The sequence below is a fragment of the Cuculus canorus genome, chromosome 3, assembly GCF_017976375.1.
Source record: "Cuculus canorus isolate bCucCan1 chromosome 3, bCucCan1.pri, whole genome shotgun sequence".
NCBI classification, from domain to species: Eukaryota; Metazoa; Chordata; class Aves; order Cuculiformes; family Cuculidae; genus Cuculus; species Cuculus canorus.
Window position 1 is genome coordinate 84,535,847 of NC_071403.1, and position 26,004 is coordinate 84,561,850.

The following is a 26,004-nucleotide window of genomic DNA, read 5'->3' on the forward strand; positions in this document are numbered from 1 at the left end:
TTTCTCAGTCTAAGGCTGATTCTCACTAGAGTGATGGTTCATGAATTAGTGATGAAGATAAAATACTGGCAGGGAGGAAGCAACATGCTGAGAATAAAAATGTGTTATTAAACTAAAAGTAGTACTTCTAAATGTCCTAGAAGGAAATGTAAGATCTTTTGCACAGAGCAAAATTAATATCCTTGCTTCTAATGCAACAAACTAAAAATAAGTAAGTGGGAGCGATGAGAAATTTGTACTGGGAATCTGCATTTCACTGAGTTGATAAACACAGATAAGATTTACCTTGTTGCTACCATGCTTGGGAACCCAGCCCAAGGAGAAACTCGCTGACAAGTTTCATCCTTCCCCCAGACTCCATTCCACTCTTGTGTCCTTTTGAAGGCCTCCTTCCTGGGATGCTAGGGGTAATCAGTCACTTGATAACAATAAGATGATGCTAACTGCAGAAACTGTGAGACTTCTTGTTTGTATGTGTGTGTTTATGGCTTGAAGCCGTGCAGCCATAACTAAGTGGGCTAAGCCTCCATCTTCTTACGTTTCCTTTTCCATTTCCCACTGCTGGCATTTGTTAAGCTGATTCTTACGTTCTATCTTAATCATACTTTCACTTTGGTTCTCTTCAATTGTAAGTTAAATAGTACAAATAAAAGCAGCACAAAAATAGCATAACTTGGGACAGCAGGATCTATCCATCACACTGGCAACTTCTTAATGGGCTCTTTTACTAACTGCTTTTCTAAGGCTAAATGCAAAGGGCATGGGTTGTGCATGAAGTTGATGTCAGTGTGATACATGTAATGAGAAGGTATTGGGAAGGGGATTCAAGCTGCTTTTTGTTATTAAGCCCCAATCTCATTCATTTCGGTGCAGGCTGCTCTTCACTGTGTTATCTCATGACTTTTGTTCAGGGGCAGTAGTCAGCAGCGTGACTGGTTACTGAGTGATGGTAGTTCCATTGCAAAGATAAATGAGCTTGCAGCTGAAATAGCAAGCGCCTGAGAATAGGGATTGAAAGTTTCATACATACAAACATCCACAAGCATTCTAGCAATTACCAGAACTGGTTCGGCACAGACAAACTATCTCACTTAATGCAAACTCCAGCTGCTAGAAAACACATATTTGGGAAAAGACTTAATACAACTTCTAGTCTTCAAAGATTAGCTTGAAACTTGTGTGTATCCAATACCTAATGAGGAGATTTTGCACACACCCTTGGCTGTGAGGCCCCGATGCTGGCTGCCAGCTGTAACAGGGAACTGTGCTAGACTGCGCCCAAGTCGAATACCCATTACAGCAGTCTGTAATAGGCTGAGAGAGAAATGCTGTTCTGATTAGTGAAAGAGAGATCCAGACAATGCACTCTGTCATGCTTACTCTCTCTTTCTTTAAACACACTTGCCAGGAGCAGAAAATTTATATCCTTAATGAGATTTTATTATCTGACCTCTAGACTCTGAGCCACATCAATGATCAGCAACAGGTTAAGGAGTATAGGGAGGAAAATATACATTTCTTTGCAGTCTCAGTAAATCAACAACCTAACATTGTTCTGAGCTGTCCTATCGCTTAGCCCTATATCAACACCAGGCTGCTCATAGGCCCAGTTTCATTGCTCCTGATCACTGTATCACATATTTGTGGATATATTTCTTTGATGAACTATGGAGGGATTTTACTGCAGGTATAGAAATACAAAATAAAATTCAGAGCAGGACGAAAACCAGGGTGATAGCAGTGTTGAGCACAGCTGTCTATTTCATCTAATTGAGAGATACTTTCATTTGAGAGAAGAGGGCAAGTGGGACAGTAATAGCATTTTATATGTAGTATGGCTGGACAAAACAATGCTGTGTGATTTACGTATCCCTTGTCTGACCTGGGCTTATCCACTTTGAGGGCTAGACAGCTTGGAGGGGGAGGTACGGAGAGTAAATGAGATTCCTGTGACAGGGCAGCTCTCTTAAATATAGACTTTTTGTTCTCTCATACCTTACATCCAGAATTCTATCAGCAGTCATCTTAAGCAGAAAAGGTAACTAGCTCAAGAACTAATTGCATCCATGTTTTATGGTACATCCTGTCTTTAATGCAATATCCAGTAAAGTTTCTTATTTACATTTCATGATTCCAGTTCTTTCAAGTTTCAGCTAGTGGAATTTAAAGCAGTAAAAAGAAGTAATCAAGCTAAGCTGGTCTATATCTATTGCATTCTTATGATGTAGGCTTTTATATTAGTAGGTTGTGAGGAGCTGCTCATGGCCTGCATTAATTTCTTGAGAACTCACCAGCTCAGCCAGAATATATAAGACATAATCCATTTGTGCTTGTGCTGGTGAAAATGTTATTGCTTCCATAATACGATTCTACGTAAGAAAATGCATAAATACAAATTGCCAGGGGAACAGTATTAAGAATTTATAGTCTCATCATGGCTCTGTAATTGGCCTCACCAATGAAAGAACAAAGGACCCTGTTAAAAATGAAAGGAAATATTTCTCATTTTCCTCTCTCCAAGGCCAATGGCCTTGTGTCATTGTTCTTTGAAATATGCTGAAGATAGCATGTTAATAAAATATATGCAGTTAGATACCTCTAGCATCATTTTATTTGCTCAACAGCCAAGTGAAGATAGGGAAATGAGTTTATGATATGGCAACCATCTGATTACTCCATTTCTGAGGAAGCATTACAAGCTCCTTTATAACTTGGGAGTCCTTTGTTATCATATTATTGTTGTGTTTGGAATATGCATTATAATTCCATGCCTTGTCTTATTTATGTAAGGTAAAATCAAACCTTATCAAAACCCCATGTGAGTATGTTATATCTGCTTGGAATTCTGAAGTGATCGCATTCACCTGACAGGATATTTTTTAGGCTTTTGTAAAACAGCATCACCAGCTTTTCTGACCTGGTGATGTGATACACAGCCTTTAACTGAGTACGTGACCCAGGTCTGAAGATCAGTCTGTGGTCATCTGCTTTCCTAACACAGCTCAGGGAATGAAGATGTGCCTCTAAGGACAGGACAGGGAAAATCTCCAGTGCCACTGATTTCTGGTGAATTCTGGCCTCCTCGGGGATGCCTTGGTCAATTGAGGATGTTGGCTGTTTTACATTTGTGTTTTGGAAGGGCCTGTGACAGGGTTAAATGTTGCCCTTCACAAAGATTCAAGTGGCTATTTCATAAAGAGCAGAAAGCTGCTGTATCGATAGTTTGGGACAACATGGTAATATTTGTAAGCTCTAAATGTAAATGTTTTCTTTATTCACATGTAAGTTACTGTTTTCTAAGGAGGTAGGACAGTATTGTAGCCTCAAAATGTAGATTGTGCTGTCTCACTCTGCCCCAGGGGTATTTTTGCCTAATCTCTGTGCTGCAACTCTGCAGCCGTGTGGTTTTGCTTCCTAGCAAGGCTGGTCCTACAAGCTGGGAACCATTGCACAGCTGAAGTTATGAGGCTGGAGTTGATCACATTGGCTTGGGAGCTCTGGGCAGAGAAGCCAGCATTATCATTGATGTAATGCAAATTGAGTGTTTAGAATCTTTTTGTCGGTGATGATCTAGTTAAGAAACACTGAAATGAAGATGGGATTGATTTTTTTCAAATATTATCAATACCAGAAGTATGCCCGGAGAGTTGTTGGACTAGAGTAATGCATTATCCCTTGCGATACACAGACCAGGACCTAAAAGAAAATGGATAATTAAAAGGTTTTGTCTCAGCATTTTCAAAGTTCCCTCCTCATTTTCCCGCTGGACAGAACCCTAATTGAAACCTAATGCTGCCTCTTTTCACCAAAAGTGTAATTTTCCATTCATTTCTCTTGGCTAACAGAAGTCCATCCAATTTCAACAGTAATTTAGACTGAGAAAATGGCTTGAGTGCTATTTTTAGCTAAAGGAGGCATTAACAGTTACGCAATTAATTGTGAGTGGGTGGATGGGAGTTCAGTACTCTTCTGTGACCAAGTCTAGACTAAGTCACATAAAGCCTTTTGTTAGAGTTTAACAATTATAGGGCTTAGTTCTTTGAGAATCTCATATGCAGCAGTCTCTGGTACATGAGTGATTATTACTTGACCCAAATAGTTTCAGAAATCTGCTAGGAGGAGCCAGACAGCCAGTTATCGAAAGCAACAAAATATGAAAGGGGCAAAACCAGGAGAAACATGGTTCCAAGTGACCGTCATCCTCTGCATAGCAGCGAAATGTTTAGCTGAATTGTTGCTCAAGACAAAACAGCCTTTCCATTTTCCTCATTGAATGCATGAAGGTTAGACAGACAAACAGTGAAGGGACACCACATTCTGCAGCAGTGAATTTGAGTAGGTTAACTCAGCAACTGTTTCTTCTGTGCTGAACTCCACAACTTATGGGTGTGCTGGGCAGGCCAGACAACCTGGATTTTTCCAGGAGCACCGTCCAGCAGCTTCAGGCTTTTGGAAGGGGCTGGATATGAGAGAAGTGCTAAGCCATTCAGCTCAAACAAGGTAGCTGTCCCATCAATGTAAGCAGCAATAAACTTTGGAAATGCAAGTATGTTTCCTGCTTAAAACTTTGCTGTCGGTGTGGTAAAATTGAGATTATGTGGCTGGCTTTCAGGCATGTGCTTCTGCCTGGATTTTGCTCTAGATTTTAGAACTTCACAACAAATCTATAGGAGAGGAGCAAAAGTATCTGGGAAGTCACAGGCTACCAGATTGCTCTGAGCAGATCAGCCTGGCAGATGCAGAGGTAGCTGGAGGAGGCAGGAGAGCAAGGGCCAATTGGCTGTCCAGCTGGCACCATGTCAGGGATGCAGGAACAGGCAGGCAGGCTCCAGAAAACCCTGGCAAGTGCAAAAGATGAGCAGTGTTCAGTGATGCCAAGGACTCGCTGTCTCCAGCTGGCTCATACCACATAGATGGACTGCTCATGCACAGGAGTGATGGGGAGTCCAAGGCAGAACAGGGTCTGCGTAAGCTCCTAGATGTCTGGGCTCTCCAGACATGCTCCTTGACAAGTCATGGCAGCAAGCAGATGGTCCCCCCACCTCTTCCACAGTCCATCCTTGCCTTGATGCGCCCCAGCCTCAGGCCATAATAGTGATTTCATGTTGCCTGCAGAGCCAGCATTACAAAGTACCTCCAGGCAGAGCAGTATCTTCTGGGCACAGCATATCCTGGGCTGCAAACCACACTTCCTGCAATAATTAGCAGTCATTACTGAACAATGTGTTTTTTTATTACAGCACACAGAAGGAGTTTCAAATAATTCAGTCTTGAAGAGAAACACTCTTTTCAGAGAAAAATACAATCAAAACTAATAGGAGATGGAAACTAGCTGACTCCTGTTCATAAGTCAGTAGGACTCATGGAAAAGACTTGAAAATAACTATAGATTTTTCACTTTTCCAGGAAAAAATAGGGTATCTCTTACCATAGCAGGCACATAAATTGCTATTAAATTATACAGAAGGTGCTGAAACAGTTCCGTTTTCTTAGGTGGAAGAATTACAAATTAGCTATCATACATCGTGTAAAAAGAAAAGTGCTTATAAAATAATGTGTGCTTTGAATTCACTAGAGAAAGCAATTTCCAGTTCTGTAATTTTTCATCTTTTTTCCAATGTGCTCCATCAGCATTTTCTTCCTCGGGCATGGGACAGTCCATAAACAATCAGCAAACCATTTGGCTGTCCTTATCCTGAAATACTTTTTCACTGTGCCTAAAAAGATACCTCCTCAAAGTCAACTGCTGCCTTTTCTTTTTTTCTTATCCTGACACCATCTGCCTGCTTGTGTGCTGATGCTGTTGTTCCCTGGTACTTGGTTCTTCAGAGCAGGAGCCTGTTCGTTGTTTTCAGCTTGTACTGGTTGGAAACTGTTACTCCTGATATATGACTGAAGGATTAGTCCTAAGCCAAAAGAGCATCAGGAGTGTGCTGTAAAGAGTATTTCCATCCATCTTTTGCAACCTGATGGCCAGACTGGAGTGGGTGAACTAGAGGAGCCAAGGCAGAGGCCGTGCTTGTTATTCACATGGGTACTTGCCAGCTTTGATGGGAAAGGTAAGGGAAGCTGGAGATTTATTTGTCAAATACCACTTATTTTTATTTTGACAGTATGATCCAGCAATCAAAACTTTGAGAAACACTGTCTTAGACAGTAGCCAAGCAAGCATGATGAATGAACACAATAACAAGGACATAAATGGTTCAAGATGTGCCTGACATTACATAAAGTTAACTGGGCTGCAGTTCCCTGCCAACTCACTTTTGCAAAGTAGCTCAGTAAAGAAATTTTTCTCAAACTGTGTTCTTTAGAAGATGAGAAAAGTGGTAATAAAATTTCTCAGGGATATTTTTTGCTGGTAACACAACATCCCACAAAGGACACTGGAAATAGAAAACCTGCTGTTTCTGCAAAGAGAGGTTCTCAGTTGCTGTCTGTGACTTTCTTAGCATACAGCCTTGCACAAGAGAATTGTGGCTGAGCTTGAACTGAGAGGTGGGCCTCCCTTGGACTAGTACTAAATGCACCAAGATCCATTTTCATCTGTGAGTGATGGCTCAGAAGTGTGGGTGCTGTGCTCTGCATCATTTCTGGGAAAGATGAGCAGGTTTCAACGGGATTCTGGAGGAGAGATACTATTTAAAATGTTGGAGTCTTCTCTTTTCTTCCTGAATCTTGCTTCAGGCTCCCTCTGGTGTTTGTAGTCTGTATTACTATCACCTTCTCCAGTCCTGTTTTTGGCCTAAATTTTCAGCAGCCCAAGGATGAGTGACGCCGTCGAAATATTTTAGGTTCATATACGGTTGAAATGCAAATGAGAGCTTTCATTTCTCTTTAAATATGGCACTTAGTTGACCCATCTCGGATCTTTCTGATTTAGGCTACTACGATCCAGAGAACTGAATTCTCTTCCCCAGAAACTGTATATTTATGCCTGGTAAATGAAACAGTGCCTGAGGGCAGCAACCGAACAGTTTGCCTGTAAAACTATCCAAGTACTACAGGTCTGACTGTGGGAAATGTAAGCAGCAAGTCCTAAGCATCATTGCAAAAAAAATGCACTTAGGCTGCTCTCAGTTTATTCCCATAGTGTTTGCTCCTCCTTCCAGTCCTGCCTAAAAGAGAAAGACAATTGAAATTTAAGTATTAAGAGGTGAATTACCATTTCTAATGCTAAGCCATGCTTATGTAGATGCTTACAGAAGTGATATCCTGAAGCAATTCTCATGTTACAGTAATTACATGCAAAAAACCTGTCCCCAGCAGCACTCAGCAGGCTGATTCCACCCATGAACTGGAGCCAAAATTTCTATTCCTCCTTGGATTCCCCGTGCTCCCCCCCAGCAATCTGTTACACCTATTTTCTACCATTCTGCTGCAAATCCTGCCTATGTGGTAAAATGCTTCTCAGCAATATCTGGTTTTAGCAGCGTGGAACAATTTGCTGAGCAGCGCTAGGTCCACTGCTGAATGCTGCAGAGGCTAACTTACAGGCACCAAGCTACCCCTGTGAATTTATAAGGTGAAAATAGTGTTTCCTCTCCCTTGAAAATGGCTGGGAGGAAAAGGCCATTTAAGAATGGGTTCATACATGCCGAATGTCCTATCCATGGCACCAGCAGCTACCTGCTCTCTGCATTGGGCAGCAGCCTGCCTTTTTTGGGCCAGATGGAGGTGTGCTCGAGCTCCTACCGAGGCTGTCCAAAGAAGGCAGATGGTGGCAAGGTGGTGTGATGGTGTATGTGGGCACAGGGGCAAGCTTGGTATGTAGCCTCTGAAGTGAGTGGAGAGCCCAGAGTCAGGCTCTGAAGGCAGTCAGAGCACAGGGTGGGATATGGAAAAAGTCAAAGAGGAAAAAAGCATGAGTGTTCTTATTATGCTGGTCTTTTTTTTTTTTTTAAATAATTTGCTGGAATTATTTTATTCTTAGCTTATATATTCTTGCAACAGTATCCTCCTACCTTAAAACTCAAATGATCTAATTTCTTTGTGGGAGTTCTTAGGCTGATTTCAATAAGCTTTTTCATAGTCATCATCTTTATTATAAAAATCTGTGTCCTGTGTTGTTATGTACCCCAGTGGCAGCAAACCTGCTGTGCAATTCAGTGCATTATAATGCAACTCACTAACGTGCTGGAAATAATGAGGCTGCTCTCTTCAGTGGGGTATGATGAAAAATAGAAGCTACTGCTGGGAGCTCAGATTTGATTTAAATTCTTGGCAGAAAAAAGTTCCCTATTAAAATACAATTACAGGTTGCTATGTTTATATATTCTTTAACTTCCATGGTGGACAATGAAGAGGCTAGAAGAGATTTTTTTTCTTATCTACTGCACAATGCGTATAAGCAATATGTTAATCTGAGGTGTTGCTCCCTTCTGGTGCTGTTGGAAGTAAACACTGGATTCCATTAGACTAAACACAGAGGGAAATCGTGGCTATGCTGTAATCAGTGGGAGATCTAAGCTGTGGGTTCAGCAGCACTGATCTTTTCTCAGGTGTTGAGGTTCTCAAGTCTATCTCTCTTCCCGGCAGCCCCTACCTCTTTCTTGGTATGGGATGAGAAGAAGGAGCTGAGTTAATCCCTTCCCATTCCTTGCCTATCTGGAAGTTGGAAAGAGGATACAGATTCCTTTCCTTTATCTAATGAGCATCTTTTACAGCTGCCCCTCAGCTTCATTCTCTCCTGTCCCTTCCTCGCTTTCTGAGTGTAATTGGTAGGCCGTATTTCTGTAGATTATTTATACGGTCTCATAACTCTATTTTCTGCTTAGTAGTAGAAGCTAGTTTGTCAGGAAAACAGCTCTGAGTCAACAATACCGGTGGAGGAAAATTGATTGAGAGAAAGAGAGGCCAGTTTTACAGAGTTTTTTAGCCATTGCCTGAACGTAATTGGATCTCACAAACCCAGCATATGAGATGACCTATACCACTTTTAAAAGAACACTTTCCTCACAGCGCTTAGACTTTCACATAAATATTAATGAATCCATAAAATGTCTTATCATTTGGCACAGGAGCCTTCAGGGCGTCAAGCAAAACGGGAGATAAATAGAAGTGCTCTGCGTACATAAGGTTACAGGACTGGCTGTGGCTACCAGTTAACCAGATTTAGTAACCTGCAGAAGTCCATGATTTTTTCAGCTTAAGGTTGATGTATGTTTTGTTTGGATCAGTTTTCTCCTTTATGCTTAGCTTTACAATGCTTGTCTTTGCAATTAAATGTGCAGTTTAAAGTAGCTGCTATCTGCAATTTAACGTGAGGGTCAATCTTCCCCTTTCACAGGGCCGGGGTGGCAAAGGAAGCATCTATGTCTGGGCCTCTGGAGATGGAGGCAGCTACGATGACTGTAACTGTGACGGTTATGCATCAAGCATGTGGACAATCTCCATCAATTCTGCTATAAATGATGGACGGACAGCTCTATATGATGAAAGCTGCTCTTCAACCTTAGCCTCCACCTTTAGTAATGGGAGGAAGAGAAATCCAGAGGCTGGTGTGGTGAGTTCAGATATTATTGTGCAGTTGCTGCTGTCTTTATGCACTCCTGTGACCTATTACAACACTGTTGGTTTTGGAGCAGCAGATGGTTCTTTGTTGAGATGGATATTTTCTCATCTGCAGTACGTGATGGTGCCAAAACTGCCAGTTGAGGAGATGTGGGATTAATACTGAGAACAGCAGTGATCTTCTGTCTCTTAGAGCTTAATGTAGTTGGTGCTTTCCTTTATCAGAAACCAGATTTAGAAGTTCAATTGCACTCTTTGTAAAGGACACTGTTGCAAAAGGTGTCTGTAAAAATCTAAATTAAAAGAGTCAGTATTTGCAATCGTACTTACTTATACTGACAAAGCAGTCATGAACCAGACTTCTGTGGTACTACAAGCAGCATGGAGCAGAAAGGCAGTCATCTGTGGAGGTCATGTGGGTGTTCAGATCGCTCTTGATCTTCTATTGAGCAGTGTGGAGCATCATGCACAAGTCACACGCAGGGCCATACCTACAACTGAAAAATATGCAGTTTCTATGGGGGATTCTCTTCAGCACCTTCAGCCTAGCCTGGACACAGCCTCAGTCAGAGGTTGGAGAATTCAGATGTAGTAGCTCAAAATTAGTTTTTGCCAAGAGCTGCTATACATTTTCCATGGTCCTGTTTCAGACCCCAAAGACACGTTGTATAATCCACATGCAGTAGCAGATGGAAAAATACTGGTTTCTGTCTTGATATCAGCTAAGATGTTCTGTGGCACCTTTGCAATTATTGCCATAAAATGTATTTCTAAGATTTCCTTCTGGTCACTTATAGTGACTATCCTGCGTAGAAGATAGCAGCCTGGTACTGCTGGTGGTTCTGGAGTTGCACAAATATTAGAAAGCTCGATACTGTTAACAAGTCTAATTTCAAATGCTTCTGTTAACCACAAGGGAATTTAAATTGTTTGTTTAAACTGTGTTTGTAGCAAATAAATGCCAACTATATAAATTTATGTGTTCTAAGTAGTAATAAACGTTGTTTTACTACATCATGGTTTATTCTTGCATTTGTGCCTTCTGTAACTATGTCTCACTATGTTTTTAAATTGATGCACTATTCTAAAGAAGAAAACAGATCCTAGAAACAAACACTGTATTACTCTTAAAAGCAAGGGCACAAACTCCTCTTTCTGTATTTTTCTGAGTCTGTAGCTGCAAGGAAAGTGGACTAGCTGGTTTCATTAATTACATCTAACTTCATTGCAGGCTACAACGGATTTATATGGCAACTGTACCCTGCGTCACTCAGGAACGTCTGCAGCTGCCCCTGAAGCAGCCGGAGTGTTTGCCTTGGCCCTGGAGGCTAAGTATGCTGTTGAGAAATTCCTTGTGAGCTCTAGAGAGGAGAGGGCCTGCGGTTTGTTTAATGCTGATCATCATTTAAGTTGGCTGCCTGTGGCACAGGACTAGAACGAGCAGCTAACAAGCTGTCTGCTACAGTAGTGACATGCATGGTAGCTTACAGATGGAACAACAGTCTTGTCAAAGCCGTATAGCACACACTTTTTGACTAATTTGCACACACTGTGTCCTCTCCATCCACTGCTTCCAGGGTTTTGTCTTCTCCAGCACTGTTTGGAGGGAGCCGGCAGGGAAGCCAACTGGCTTGGCTGAGTAGAGAGCTTTGCATGGATCTCAGAAAAAAGAGAAAACTACAGGAGCATTGGAAGAAGGGGCAGGCATCTCAGGAGGGCTACAACGATGAAGTGGGATAATGCAGAGAGAAAATCAGAAGGGCTAAAACTCAACTAGAACTTAAATTGGCCAATTCTGTGAAAGATAATAAAAAATCTTTCTACAAATGTATTAACAACAAAAGGAGGGCCAAGGAGGATCTCCATCCTTTACTGGATGCAGGGGAAACAGTGGTGGCAAAGAGTGAGGATAAAGCAGAGGTACTTAGTACTTTCTTTGCCTCAGTCATCAATAGTAAGGTAAGATGTTCTCTGGATACTCAGCCTCCTGAGCCAGAAGGCAGGCAGGCAAAGCAGAACAAAGCTCTAATGATTCAAGGGGAAAGGGTTAGAGACCTGCTGTACCAATTACACATTCATAAGTCTATGGAGATGGATAGGATCCACCCAAGAGTGGAGCTGGTGGAGGTGCTCACCAAACCCCTTGCTATCATCTACCAGCAGTCCTGGCTGACTGAGGAAGTTCCACTTTACTGGAAGTTGACAAATCATACAATCATAGAATAGTTCGGGTTGGAAGAGACCTTAAAGATAATCCAGTTCCAACTGCCCTGCCATGGGCAGGAACACCTCCTACTGGACCAGGCTGCTCAAGGCTCTATCCACCTTGTCCTTGAACATTTCCAGGGAGCGGGCATCCACAGCTTCCCTGGGCGAACTGTGCCAGTGTCTCACCACACCCATCGTGAGGAATTTGTTCCTAATGTGTAACCTAAATCTTATCCTTTCCAATTTAAAAGCTATTCCCCCTTGTCCTATAACTACATGCCCTTGTAAAAAGTTCTTCCCTAGCTTTCCTGTAGCCCCTTCAGATACTGGAAAGCTGCTATAAGTTCTCCACAGAGTCTTGTCTTCTTCAGGCTGAACAACCCCAACTCTCTCAACCGGTCTTCATACCACAGGTGCTCCATTCCTCTGGTCATCTCCATGGCCCTCCCCTGGAGCTGTTCCAACAGTTCCGTATCCTTCTAATGTTGGGGATTCAGGAACTGGGCACAGTAGTCCAGGTGGGGTCTCATGAGAGCAGAGTAAAGGGGAATATTCACATCCCTTTAACTGCTGGCCACACTTCTTTTGATGCAGCCCAGGACACAGTTGGCCTTCTGGGTTGTGAGCACACATTGCCAGTTCGTGTCAAACTTCTCATTAATCAGCACCCCAAGTCCTTCTCTTCAGGGCAGCTCTCAATCATGTCATCCACCATCCTGTATTCAAATATTCAAACTAGAGATTGACTTGACCCAGGTGTAGGACCTTGCACTCGGCCTTGGTGAACCTCATGAACCAGGCCCACCTCTCCAGCTTGTCCAGGTTCCTCAGGATGACATCCTATCCTTCTGGTGTGATAACTGCACCACTCAGCTTAGTGTCATCTGCAGACTTGCTGCTGATGGACTCAATCACACTGTCTGTATCATTCGTGAATATATTAAACAGCACTGGTCCCAGTACGGACCCCTGAGGGACACCACTTGTCACTGCACACCCATTTACAAGAAGGGTTGGAGGGTACATGCAGGGAACTACAGGCCTGTCACTATGACCTTGATCATGGAGCACATCATCTTGGGTGCTATCACACAGCACATAAAATTCAGCCAGGTGGTCAGGCCCAGTCAACATGGGATTATGAAAGGCAGGTCCTGCCAAACTAACCTGATCTCTTTCTATGGCAAGGTTTACCACTTAATGGGTGAGGGAAAGGCTGTGGATATAACGTACTTGGACTTCAGTAAAGCCTTTGACACCATTTCTCACAATATTCTACTTGAGTAACTGGCTACCACTGGCCTGGACATGTGCTTCCTCTGCTGAGTGGAAAACTTGCTGGATGGCCAGGCCCAAAGAGTTGTGGTAAATGGAGTTAAATCCAGCTGGAGGCCGGTCACAAGTGGTGTCCCTAGGGCTCAGTTCTGGGTCCAGTCCTGTTCAATGTCTTTATCAATGACCTGGATGAAGGGATTGACTGTACCCTTAGTAAGTTCCCTCTAAGCTGTGGGGAAGTGTCGATCTGCTTGAGGGTAGGAAGGCTTTACAGAGGGATCTGAACAGGCTGGATCGATGGGCTGAGGCAAATGATATGAAGTTCAACAAGGCCAGGTGCAGAGTCTTGCACTTGGGACGCAACAACTCCATGCAACACTACAGACTTGCGGAAGAGCTGCTGGAAAGCTGCCTGGCAGAGAAGGACCTGGGGGTGCTGGTCGACACTTGTCTAAACATGAGCCAGCAGTGTGTCCAACGGCATCTTGGCCAATGGCATGTTGGTTTGTATCAGAAACACCATGGCCAGCAGGACCGGGGAAGTGATTGTGCCCCTGTACTTGGCATTGGTGAGGCTGCTTCTTGAATCCTGTGTTCAGTTTTGGTCCTCTCACTACAAGAAAGACATTGAGGGGCTGGAGCACATCCAGAGAAGGGCAACAAAGCTGGTGAGGAGTCTTGAGCACAAGGCTTATGAGGAGCAACTGAGGGAACTGTGGTTGGTTAGCCTAGAGAAGAGGAGACTGAGGGGAAATCTCATTGCCCTCTATAGCTGCCTGAAAGGAGGTTGTAGCGAGGTGGGTGTTGGACCCTTCTTAGAAATGACAGCTAATAGGACAAGACGAAATGGCCTCAAGTTGTGCCAGGGGGGTTCAGATTAGACATCACGAAAAAATTTCTTCACCAAAAGTGTTATCAGCACTGGAAATGGCTCCCCAGGAAGGTGGTTGATTCATCATCCCTGGAGGTATTTAAAAGATGTATAGATGGAGTGTTCAGGGATATGGTTGAGTAGTGGACAGGTATGGTTGGGCTCAATGATCTCAAAGGTCTCTTCCAACCAAGCAGTTCTATGAGAGAATATTTCATTTCTCCACATATCCAGCCTACAAAAACATAGGAATGAATGAACCTATAGTATCACTCAAGAGTTTATTTTGTGCCACATACTGTCTGCAATGACAGATGCTTGGAGGGGAGTATGGGAACTCAGAGTGATCTTTCAACAACAGCTTTGGTAATCAGTGGTTTGAAGAGAGAGCAATCAGCCTATCCTGTTTAATAGCCACAGGCAGATTTATCTTCCTTGAATTTATCTAACTCTTTTTCATCTTGTCTCTATTTGGCACCTGTGTTATCCAATGGCAATCACTTCCACAGTAACAATGCTTTTTGGTAATGGTGGTGTGGAATGTTTCCTTAGTTTTTTCTTAACCCATTGCTGGTAATTTGCTTCTGTGCTGCTTACATGAAAGAATAAGTGTTCATTGTCTATTTACCATCTCCATGCTATTCATGACATTGGAGCCTTCTCATGTATTTTGCTTCTTTTCTTCTTTAATTACTAGGAAAAGTTTTCCTTACAGTAATCTATACCATAATATTTTACCTTGTGTTAAATTTTTTTATGAGGTGAGGCCACATTTGCTCAGTTATACAGCTTCAGTTGCTGTAACGACAGCATGAAACGAGCACTGTGTGCGTAGTTTTCTTCGACTGTACAGAAGGATGAATGTTTGGCAGATGAGACAAAGTTTACATCAGCAGCAGAGCAATAATTGTTGTGCATAGAGCATGACTTAGGCCAAGTCTCATTTGTCAGGTTTTATACATGTAAAGCACACATGCCAAGTGTTTAACTTAGGATGATCGTTCCTTCTACTACCAAATTCATTTAGTGGGGCAGGCACCACGTAATAAATTAATGTAGCCATAAAAATATAAAGGTTTAATGAATTTTCAGACCACTGCATGTTTAACCTGAACTACAACCTTAATATCTCTGTAATAATTATCATTTGTCTTCATTTGAGCTATCCATAAAGACTGGAATTACTCTTGTCAAATTATGACATGTAGAAATTAGACTAATACTCCTGGTTTGCAATGGAGTTTCTGGCCTTTGCTGTGAAGAAGGTGAGTGAAAGAAAGAGCTGTTAGTACTTCCTATCTTCTTTCAGACCTGCTCTATTAAATTGTATTGTGCAGAACTACCCTGCATGAGTTACTCTAGCCTTAACAGGAATGCCTAACAATCTCCCATACAGGCTTTTTTTGCCTGCAATATGTCTGACAGCTCATACACAATGTATGTCTGACAGGTCTCTAACAACTCATCCATCTGTGAAATGGAAAGTTGAGTTTTAAGATATGTAGCAACTCTTAGAAGGTTTCAATAAGAACGATGCAAGTGATATCTAGTTTTCAACTATCCTGTGTCACCTTGGAAAAATTACAATAATTGGCTATTCTGGTGTGCATTCAGCACGCACACACGCTTAATACTTGGGGCACAGAAATCTGTAAAGCAGATCCTTTTAGGTTGATGGTTTGAATCAGACAGATTGTAATGTTGAAAGAGTTCATCATAAAACAACTGGAATATCTTTAGTTATGTAGAATTAGAAAGTCAGTTCTAAAGTTTCCAGAATAATAACTTATAAGTGCCCTTCCTGTAATCATAATCACTGCAAATCTGGGAAGACAAGAGCTGCTGATGAAGAATTATCACTGAATCCAGACAAATGTAACTTCACTGCATCCACCCATACTAGTATATTATGGATGACAAACCTCTGCTATATCTTATAATACAAACCTGCAGCTACCTACAGCCCATATATCCACATTCACAGAATATTGAAATTATTAACACCTCGATTGTTATAGCCCATCAGCTTCATCAGATTGGGGCTGCTCTGGGTAAGTCTTGGAAGATCCATGAGAAAAGCAGCAGGAGCAGGCAAGGAAAACAGGGCAAGATTTAAGAGGAAGGCTAGGCAAAACTCTGTCATGGTTCTTTTGTGTTCTTTTCAGGGTCTCGTATATCATCCTACTCATTTTATTAGCTTAAAAATTTCTTGGTGGGTCTATAATATGTAGTTGAAAGCAATTGTCTTTAAGAACATGATAAAATGAGAAATTATTTTGTAATTTTGGGGAATATATTTTGGGGAAGTACTATACAATTAAAACCTATTCTGTTCTCTCTGAAATCAACAGATGCATTGTTCTTGATATGTGTGTAGATGCAATTCCTGTGTGATTTGTAGAAAGAAATTGTACCAAAAGCCTTACTCAAACACACTGTCTTTAACGTCTGCTTGGAAAAAATGTATTGCTTGTTTTTCATGTTGCTTTTCCACAGCTTGGATCTGACATGGAGAGACATGCAGCATCTGACAGTGCTTACCTCCAAGAGGAACCAGCTTCACGATGAGGTTCATCAATGGCGTAGAAATGGCGTCGGGCTGGAATTCAACCATTTGTTTGGCTATGGTGTCCTAGATGCAGGAGCAATGGTTAAGATGGCAAAAGACTGGAAGACTGTTCCTGAGAGATTCCATTGTGTTGGAGGGTCCATACAGGAACCTGAGTAAGTGAATGGTTTAGTTATATGTGTTTGACTTCTGCCAGGCATATAGGAGACCACAAGCAGGCAAATAAGTTGACAAAGACAGAGATAGTCAAAGAAACATAATGAATTTTTTTTTTCTGAGAAAGCCTAGCATTACCAGTAGCCTTCCAGATATTTCAGTAAGCTGATAAAATAAACTACATGATCTTTCAATTCCTGGTTTGCTGGAGGGGTGCATTCTACAGCTCATCTGTATCATCATCGCTACTGCCAGTAGTGTTAATAGCAACTTCCATTCCTCCTGGGTACTTACAAGTGTGTTTGTGCCAAAGTGTTTGTGAATAATAAGCTTGTGCACAAGTGAAAATCTGGGAGGCTGGCACTCTAAATTACATAAGATGCTGCCACATGAAGTATCTGTCAGTCAGGTCATATCTTGTTATGACATATTCCAGCACACAGTTTTATCTCCGGAAGACTGAAACAATCATCTACAGGTACCAATGATTCAGTTTGAACACTGCAGCATTTAATTGTGTTTAGTTTATGTTCTTCACATCTCTAATTGCAGGCTAGGTAGTCAAATTATTTTCTGATTTGCCTTCATGTGGTAAAGTGAATGAGTCAACAAATGAATGAATTAACACTAATTGACTGCAACAGCTATAGTTAAATTTAATTATTTGAAATACTAACCTAATAATGGTCAATTAATGTCTGTAGAATTTGAAATTTGTATTTTCAGTGCCATTTTTGAAGGCATTATTATTCCATTGGAAAAAGAAAGCAAACCTATATGCCACTCCGGCACGTAGCTCAGCCAGGCAAAGAATAAGTTTGCCTCCAACCTCTAGATGGGTTTCTATTTGTACTATCCAAGGTTTTGCAGCTGAGTTTTGATTTATGCTGTCTGTGCATAGTCATAGGTAGGAAACAAATGAGAGCATGCTAAGGCTGATTTTGAGCTATCTCTACTTTATTCATAATTTAAATGCAGACAAATGATCTCATTTATCTTAGTGCAGCCCCGTTTATTGAAATCGAGTTCAACCTAGATAAAGAGAGAAAATCGCTTTCAGTAGCTTTGGCTGCATGTATGAGACAGTGTAGTAGAAATATTCTGGCAAGGGGCTGAGCCAGAGTCAGGCAAGTGCTATGCAGTAGTATTGTCTCTTTCTGCCTGTTTTTCTGTCCTGTTTCTACTATCGAACAGATAGAAAAGCAGAGGTGGTGGTGCATTTCCTCCAATCAAGGGATCTGGAACTGCAGTAAAGCTTCCCTATAGCTGTCATTTCCCAGCAAGCTCCAGAGTTGAGAAATACACTGTCTTGTATTGGTGTCTTTTGAGAACAGCACCTAGAACAGGCTTTGTACTTAACAGCATAAAGATTTCTAAAGTTCAACCAAGTCATTTGCCACCTAAACCTCCTAGCTCTACTGAAATGTAATCTCAATGTGTGGTCTGTATAGGTGCCCCCTGTAATTACACTACATATGTATATGTTAATAGGACTGTTGTAATATTTATGTTCCCCAATTAAAATGCGACTGACGGGAGAAAATAAGTATCATGGCTTGCAACATCTACATTTTTTGAATTATAGTGTAAATAAAACTAGTTAAGTCCCAACTTCTCCAGAGATTCCTTGGAACCGGAAACTACACTACATTTCTGCCACAAATAATTGGGCTATTTTTCTAGTTTGGATTTGCTGGAGCAACATTTTCTATATATGTTCATATAAGTATAAATATTTGTATGTATAAAATATATTCAGTATAGATTTAGGTAGGTGAGTAGTTGATACAGAGATGTATTCCAGAGCAGCATTGTCAACTAACAGAAACAGGCCAGGAAAGAATTTACAATCTAGAATATAGTCTACTGAAACCAATTAGTATTTAGAGTATAACATTTCTCTGTTGCATGTAGAAACGCTTGTTAGCAATGGGAAATTTCCCTGAAAAGGGATTTTTATTGGATCTCCAAAAAGGAAAAAATGGATGATGAGTCTGAATCTGGCTGGTTCAGGGGCAAAAAAAATGAACAGGATCACAGGAGTGTGCTGTTAGAGACCAGTTAGCTTCCCCTGCTCATCTCTAACTGGCCACTACACTTCATGCAGAAGTGAATTATGTATATATATAGCAATTGGGCAGTGGTATACTGTGAGGGTGTGGAAAACCCATCTCTTCTGTGCTTCATTTGTGTCAGGCTTTTTCCACCACCCCTGGTTCTATTTGTTTCTTTGGGGAAATTCACCTGGACGATAGTAATTAGTCTACTGAAGCAGAGAGTATTGGATTCTAGTTAATAGGAAAGGGGGAAACAGAGCAAGTCTTTATCATTTCTCATGTGTTTTAGACAGCTGAGAAAACTTTTGCACTGCAGCATTTCTGAAGGTGGAGTGAAAAGTTGTCTGCAGCTGTCAGGCTGTCTGCAAGGCAGGTGGAGTGGTAAGATTGCACTTATTTTGTGAGGGCTTTGGTAATGATAGATAGAAAAGACACACACTGTAGTGTCCTCCCTCATTAACTGGGGTAGATATACAGCATTTGTCACAATTCCTGCAGTGAAGCACTGTTTGACAAAGCTTTGTCCGCTGTTTGAGATTGCTGTGAGACAATATGAATTCAGATTGCTTTGAGGATGACGCTGCCCATGCAGAGAAATGACAAGCATGTCGCAACTGTGAGGTTATGACCCCTCACCTCTGGCTGACATATAGTGCATTTTCCTTGTGCTTTGGCACACAGACTAAATCTTGAGTGTATTATACGTTCAAATATTTTAGCTATACAATGTTTATGTTATACCAGCTTCTGCTCCAGGGCATCTATAAGATTCAGAAAACACAAGTTTTTCTGTTTAAGGTAAGTATTAAATGCCTTGAGCACCTGGCATTTGAATGTCTTTTTACTCTGCAAATGCTCCCAAGAAGGCAATACTTTATGAAAGGGGGACAGAGACTGGCCTTAGCCAATTAGTGATTTAATAAGCTGTAATACCTGACGCTCATCTCAAGAAGAGGAGTATTCCTGGAGGCTGGGTTTGAATGAAACCCTTTCACTGGTCTCTGAAGAACACACTATTTCATTAGCAAAAGGAAAAGGCTGGTACTCATTTCTTTTGAAAAGAAGGTATTAATTACCACAGCGTGGTTAATGCCCTTTAAAAGGGATCCTCTCTCTTATTTTACTGCAAAACCTAGATCATGGAGAAGAGGCAATGACAAGCTGTTTGGAGTCTTTTGTGACTTACTCCCTTTTTTAATGTTTTCAGTAATTCTTGTCTTCCAAGTATTTCTTCTATATAGAGGAAAGTGTCGCATTGCTCACGGCACACTGATGGTGAAGATGCAGAGAATTTTGTTACACCTCCAGTGTATTTTGCCAGTCAGTTTCTGAGGCAATTGGTAACTGCCAGCCACATTCTGGCCCCCGGGGTACTCATCAGGGTGCCCATCAGGCACTCAGCAGCCTCAGCTGCTGGCAAGGTTCTGCTCCCAAGCCAGATACCAGTGCCTTTGGGCTTATGCTGAGATCACTAGCAAGTCTGCATGGAGCACAGTGGCCTTCAGCTTCTTCTGAAGGAGCTGGGGAAGCATCAATACACCTTGCTCTCCCGCAGTACACTCTCCCCTTTTCCTAGTGGCCTTGGAGGCACAGTGTGGAAACACCACTGCCTCCCAGGCTTCCTCAACCATGAGGGGAGCAGCCACACTGTGACTGCCCAGTACATCGGGAGCCAAGAGCACTAGCTGGCATAATGGTGCTTTGGTGTGTAAATGACTGCATGGCCCAGATATGGAGTGATTTTCTTTTCTTGCACACTAACTTCCAGGCATTGCATCCTCAGGTGTCCAACTCAACTCAGTTCTGTGCAACTGGCTTCTCTGACTCCAGACAGATGTTTACTGCTGTCTTTTAAGGTTACTGTCTGACACAACTGACTGCTTACTGTTCTTCTCACATTATTATACAATTACCCAATATAGTAGTAATAAGTAAATGCAGCTATTAAACATATGTGAATATTTCTTAGATAACACTATGTATGTCTTAATTGTATTCCTTCTGTCTTTGTGTAGGTGTACATTTCATAATGTATTTTCAAATTAAGGTTTTGTTACCATTTTCTAAAAGGAGAATGTTCTCTTTCTGTCTAAGTTTGCAACTATTACTTCCTTAATTTTCCATGTATTAATAAGGAAAATAGTATGGGGTTTTTTATGAGGCACCAAAACCCAGTAGTTTTAACTTGAGTCGTGTCATGCTGTGTATATCCTTTTAATTTCCTTAATTATCTTTTGATCTGCAGAAAGGTACCACCAAGTGGCAAGCTGGTCCTCACACTTACAACTGATGCTTGTGAGGGGAAGGAAAATTTTGTCCGATACCTTGAACACGTCCAAGCAGTTATAACTGTGAATTCCACTAGGCGAGGAGACCTCAACATCAACATGACCTCACCAATGGGAACAAAGTCCATTTTACTGAGCCGGCGCCCCAGGGATGACGACTCCAAGGTGGGTTTTGACAAATGGCCTTTCATGACCACACACACTTGGGGAGAAGACCCCCGAGGCACCTGGTCTCTAGAAATTGGGTTTGTTGGCAGTCTGCCACAGCGGGGCGTGCTGAAGGAGTGGACACTGATGTTGCACGGAACTCAGAGCGCACCATATATAGACCAAATAGTAAAAGATTATCAGTCCAAACTGGCCATGTCCAAGAAGGAAGAGCTGGAGGAAGAATTAGATGAAGCAGTGGAGAGAAGCCTGAAGAGTATACTGAGCAAGAACTAGTGCTGTTTTGCATGATGGTGTCTTTCCTTCCCCAGATCCCTCTACTCACCTTTCTACTATCCAAATTTCTGTGTTAGACATATTACAATGATCGTCTCTGTAGCCAAATTATCACATCTTTTTGATTTTAGTCTTACACCTTGTCAATAATTATTTTAATTACCACTGAAGCAATCCTTTTTTTACTCTAAACCACAAATATACTGTCCCCATCGAATACTTTGTACAGTTTGTGACCGTAAATTATTTTTCTTTTGTGTCATACGAATAAGTAATAACCTGCAAACAAATTGATGGATTCTCCCTTCATATTTTGTGGTAAATGTTGTTTGTATTAAAAAAAAAGAGTGAGTTTTAATATTGGCAGTTGGTGATAACGGGTAAATGTTTAAAAATTACTTTGAGAGAGGGAATCACAAAGAGGTTGGCTGGAAAGATCTTTGAACATCCAAGTGTCCCACTTCAGTGGGACTTTCCCCATTGAGTTCAACCAAAGTAGCACTAGACTCTACAAAAAGAAATAATCCAGACATGAAAGAAAATTTATTAATCCAATTTGCAGAAATCCAGTTCTTTTCACAATTTTCTTTAATATATTCATGCTAACACTTCAGCCACAGAATGGGTCAACCGGCATACAATGAGGAAGGCAAGGTGATGCCAAAATTGGGTGACGAGGGGAAGTGCTTTGCAAACAGGGTCAGGGTGTTCTAGAAGCACAAGTTTCCAGAGTTTGTTTTGGTTAAGTATTTCTTTTGGCAGTTTTAATCAATTTACCATCTTACAGCAGAACAAGCTCATAGGGCCGTAGGGTTTCTGGCAGCCTGTGTGCAAAAGTGCATCTGCTTGTCTCTGTACTGAGATGTACTACAGTGGTGCAAGATGAGGCTGTGTCAGTACTTCCGACCACAGACCTCTGTTTTCTGGGGTTTACCACCTGGCTGTCAGAAATTTGAAGTACACAGTTTCAGTCCCAAACCAATTTTATTTATTCAAATTTCAGTTTTAAAAATAGAGAATGGTTATTTTCTATGTTATACAAATATATTTAAAGAGAAAAATATGCCTAAGTTATTTATGTGTAATGCGGAGTTGGCCTTTCTGGAAGATGAAAGGTAGTGTTTTGGGAAGATTTGTTGGTAATTGTTGCTCTTTGCTGTTTTCGTACATGAGTAAAGTCAGTCTGTTCCACCCTTGGAGTCTGCTCTGGCTATTGCCACAAAACTTAACATCCTTCCCAGGAAGGATTACTCATGGTAGTAACCACTACATGTTCTCTGATGTGAGATCCCAAATTTAACCTTTGAATAATAAAGGGTCTTGATTCTGCAAATATTTAGGCACTCACTTACAGTAAAGGCCATCGGTGGACCTACTCAAATTCTAATTTTAAGGAGGTGCTTCAGATCTTTGCAGGATCCAAGATCTACTTTTTAGTAGTGACTAGTTTCAGAATTTTATTATGTATTTTTAATACACAAAGTATTGATCTAAAACATTTTAATACAAGTTGTCCTGGTTAATCAGGTGCATAGTAGTAGAAACACATTCAGTAAGTAAATATTTATCTAACAAATTAAAAATGTAACCTAAAGGTTATGTGGTGCACACATTTCACTTAAGAATGTACAATCTATGATATTATTTCTAGTGACTATCCAGCTTTTATCTTTCCATAAAAGACCTGGTCTTTCCTTTACAAATCCAAATGCAAAATAAACAGCTGAACCTACTCAAAGTCTATGTCAATTACACTCTAAAACCAAGACAAGCAGCCTGGCACTACTCACAGGTTCCGTGTTGCATGCAACAGTCCCTTCGGACAGTCAGGTCACAACTGGGATACAACAAATGTTGACAGAAGAAGAATTGGGCTCCATGTGATTTTTATTTCTGAAGTGCTCTTACTTATTTGTTCAAATACACTATACTGTCAACTGTGTTTAATTTGGTGATTTACAACTAAACCCCAGGATGAAAGGGGCCTATTTCAAAGCATGAACTGGAGTTGATGAGGCATGAGCAAAAACTCACTGAAGTTAGATGGAGTGGGGACAGATTTGCTCATGTCTTTGTTTGAAAGTGAATAGATTGTGCTGGTGGTAGTAGATTTCCATGGAAGGCACCCAGTTCTCAGAAAGAAGAGCATATGCATATCAGAGGGAAGAATTTACCATATATATATATAGTCATGCATACAATTGTATGTCTAAATGCATATGACACACTTGTGGTATCTTGCTTTGTGTGTATATATATATTACATACAATATGTATATTCAGAGTATGTTACATATATTTGCTTATAAATATATAGAGAATTACATATAGTATGTAATGTATAATACAGATACACACATCATAACCTTTTTTGTGTATGTGTTCAAAGAAAAAGGTAACCAGAAGCTTTTGAAGGACTTCTAAAGTGTGGAAAAAGTTTTGGAATAAGTCCATGTGGAAAACTTAAATGAATATGTACATGACTTCCTATTTCATTCATGTAATTTTGCAGATCTCTGTTCCATCATTAAATATCTTATAAAGCAGCAAAATAACTAGATGGTTGTTCATATTTTCATAATGCTGACATAATTTATTAAGTGAAAGATCACACTAATAAGTGATATACAGAAATGGTGAGTTTTGATATAAGTATATATAAAGCTAAATGTATATACAATATAGAGATCTACTTCATATTCTTCAGGATTTTTGCATCAGGGGATTGCTGAAAAATATGTCCAGTTAGACTAAGTTTTTATGGTATTGCTGATGGAAAATAAAGTTAATTTGTTAGTATTTATAATAAAGGGGAAAATGAAGCTCATGATTTGAAACAGGTGAACACTGTTTAACTAAAGCCCTGTGATGATGTTTTATAATATAAGTAAAATAAAGAGCTGTTGCAAACTGGCAGGTCCTATCATCATTGCCTATCCGAACGTACATGGGAGGTAATACGTTGCTGTAAATGGGATGACTTTCTATGCTTCCGCTTTTTCTGCTGATAAGGAAATTTGTATCACATGTATGCTGGGTACTGGGAAAAATAAACATGAATCTCCAGAAGAGCCAATAGCAACAAATGAAGTCTAACGGACTTTACATTAACTCTGTAATAAGGCGAGACGTAAAAGATTAAGGGTACAGGCTAGGAAGAGCCTTGGGCATTACTTACATGGTTTGACCCCCTTGGGTCCAAGGGCAGCTCTGCAGAGGCATGCAGTGATGTGGGTGCTGACCTGATGCCATCAGTGGGAATGGGATGCTTGGCAAGAGAGTTGGTGGCATTTTTGTATTGCATTTCATAAGCCGTTCTATCTCCATGGAAGTGCTACAGCAGATAGTTGGGTTTTTTTTCCTCTGCTGTTCGGAGCACTTTGAGCCACAAAAAAACCCCAATCTGATTTTCTCTTCCTTCCTACCTCCCAACAACACTTCTGGGTACTTTTAGTTCACGTGTTCTCATAGTGCATAGTACATTTCATTTTATATTTTCTTACTATGTCTGCTGAAGTAAGAGATGTCAGGGAACCTTCTAATCTATTTCTGATTGCCGCAGAGGTGAGAGTGTGCCTGTGGTCCCATTACAGGCCCTGCTGAATAAATACTTGCAAGTATTTCACAATTACACTTTAGCATCAGCATTTAAACACTTCTTTGCGAATCTCCATTTAAAGCAGAGGATAGCTGATAAATCATGAGGTTTACTATACCTTTCAGCACTGTCATTATGAACAACAGAACGCTAGGGTTTTTTTCTATAAATTTTCATAGGCCTTTACAGAAAGATGCCTGGTCACCTGTAGCTACTGCCATGTTTGTGGAAGGCAGGTCAAAGATTGCAGCAGAATTTAGGCCTTACTTTCTTATGGTCCTTGACTTCTGCGGCTCTTGGTGTTTGTGGTGCAGCTCAGGATGAGCTTTGTTCATCTTGCACCTCAGACCGCTGCCCGTGCAATGCAGAACATGATTTCTTTAGCAATAAGTGCTACCAAACCTGCTTTAGGAGTGATGTTTATACTGCCGGGCAGGTGCACAAGGTTTATGAGGAGCAGGAAAAAAAAACATTTGGGGCCTTGGATGAGGCCTTAGGCAGCCTGCTGTAGTGGGATGTCCCTGCCCATGGCAGGGGGGTTGCTAGATGATCTTTAAGGTCACTTCCATCCCAAACTATTCTATGATTATATGATTTTTTATGTCAGCAGCGATGAGCAGGGACACAACAGCACAACACATATGAAGAGGTCAAGGATATTCTCTATATCATTGGCTATATAACCAAGGCTCTCCTAAAGAGCTATGTCCTTGCCATTGACAAAGGCTTTTTGTATGCTGAACATCAAGTTCTCGGTATTGCAGTGAAATCAGTCAGCTCTGTGCATGCGTGTGTGTACACACGCATGTGTGTGTAGTACCCAGGTCTGTCTGGGTACTGTCTGAATTGCTTTACACCCTGTTTTGTTACAGATTTATCAGACAGACTGGCTGTTGCTGCATGGTGGGCTGAGTTTTCTTGGAGGAGAGGAATTGGAGGGGTCAGCAGTGTTTGCTTTTGGTTTGATGGGGGGATTTTTTTTTTCTTTTTCCGCTTGCAGTAATCAAAACCTGCTTTCACCAGCA

At 41.1% G+C, this 26,004-nt stretch overlaps 1 protein-coding gene across 1 annotated transcript in view; it reads left to right on the plus strand.

Annotated features, from left to right (window-relative positions):
* The window catches only part of PCSK2 (proprotein convertase subtilisin/kexin type 2), a 108,284-nt gene extending 83,981 nt beyond the window's left edge, over positions 1-24,303 (plus strand). The window contains exons 9-12 of the mRNA XM_054062802.1: positions 9,290-9,505; positions 10,745-10,845; positions 16,364-16,591; positions 20,895-24,303. Coding sequence (XP_053918777.1) covers positions 9,290-9,505; positions 10,745-10,845; positions 16,364-16,591; positions 20,895-21,381 — 1,032 coding nt within the window. The 3' untranslated portion in view covers positions 21,382-24,303. The remainder of the gene's footprint in view (positions 1-9,289; positions 9,506-10,744; positions 10,846-16,363; positions 16,592-20,894) is intronic.
* The last annotated feature ends 1,701 nt before the right edge of the window (positions 24,304-26,004 follow it).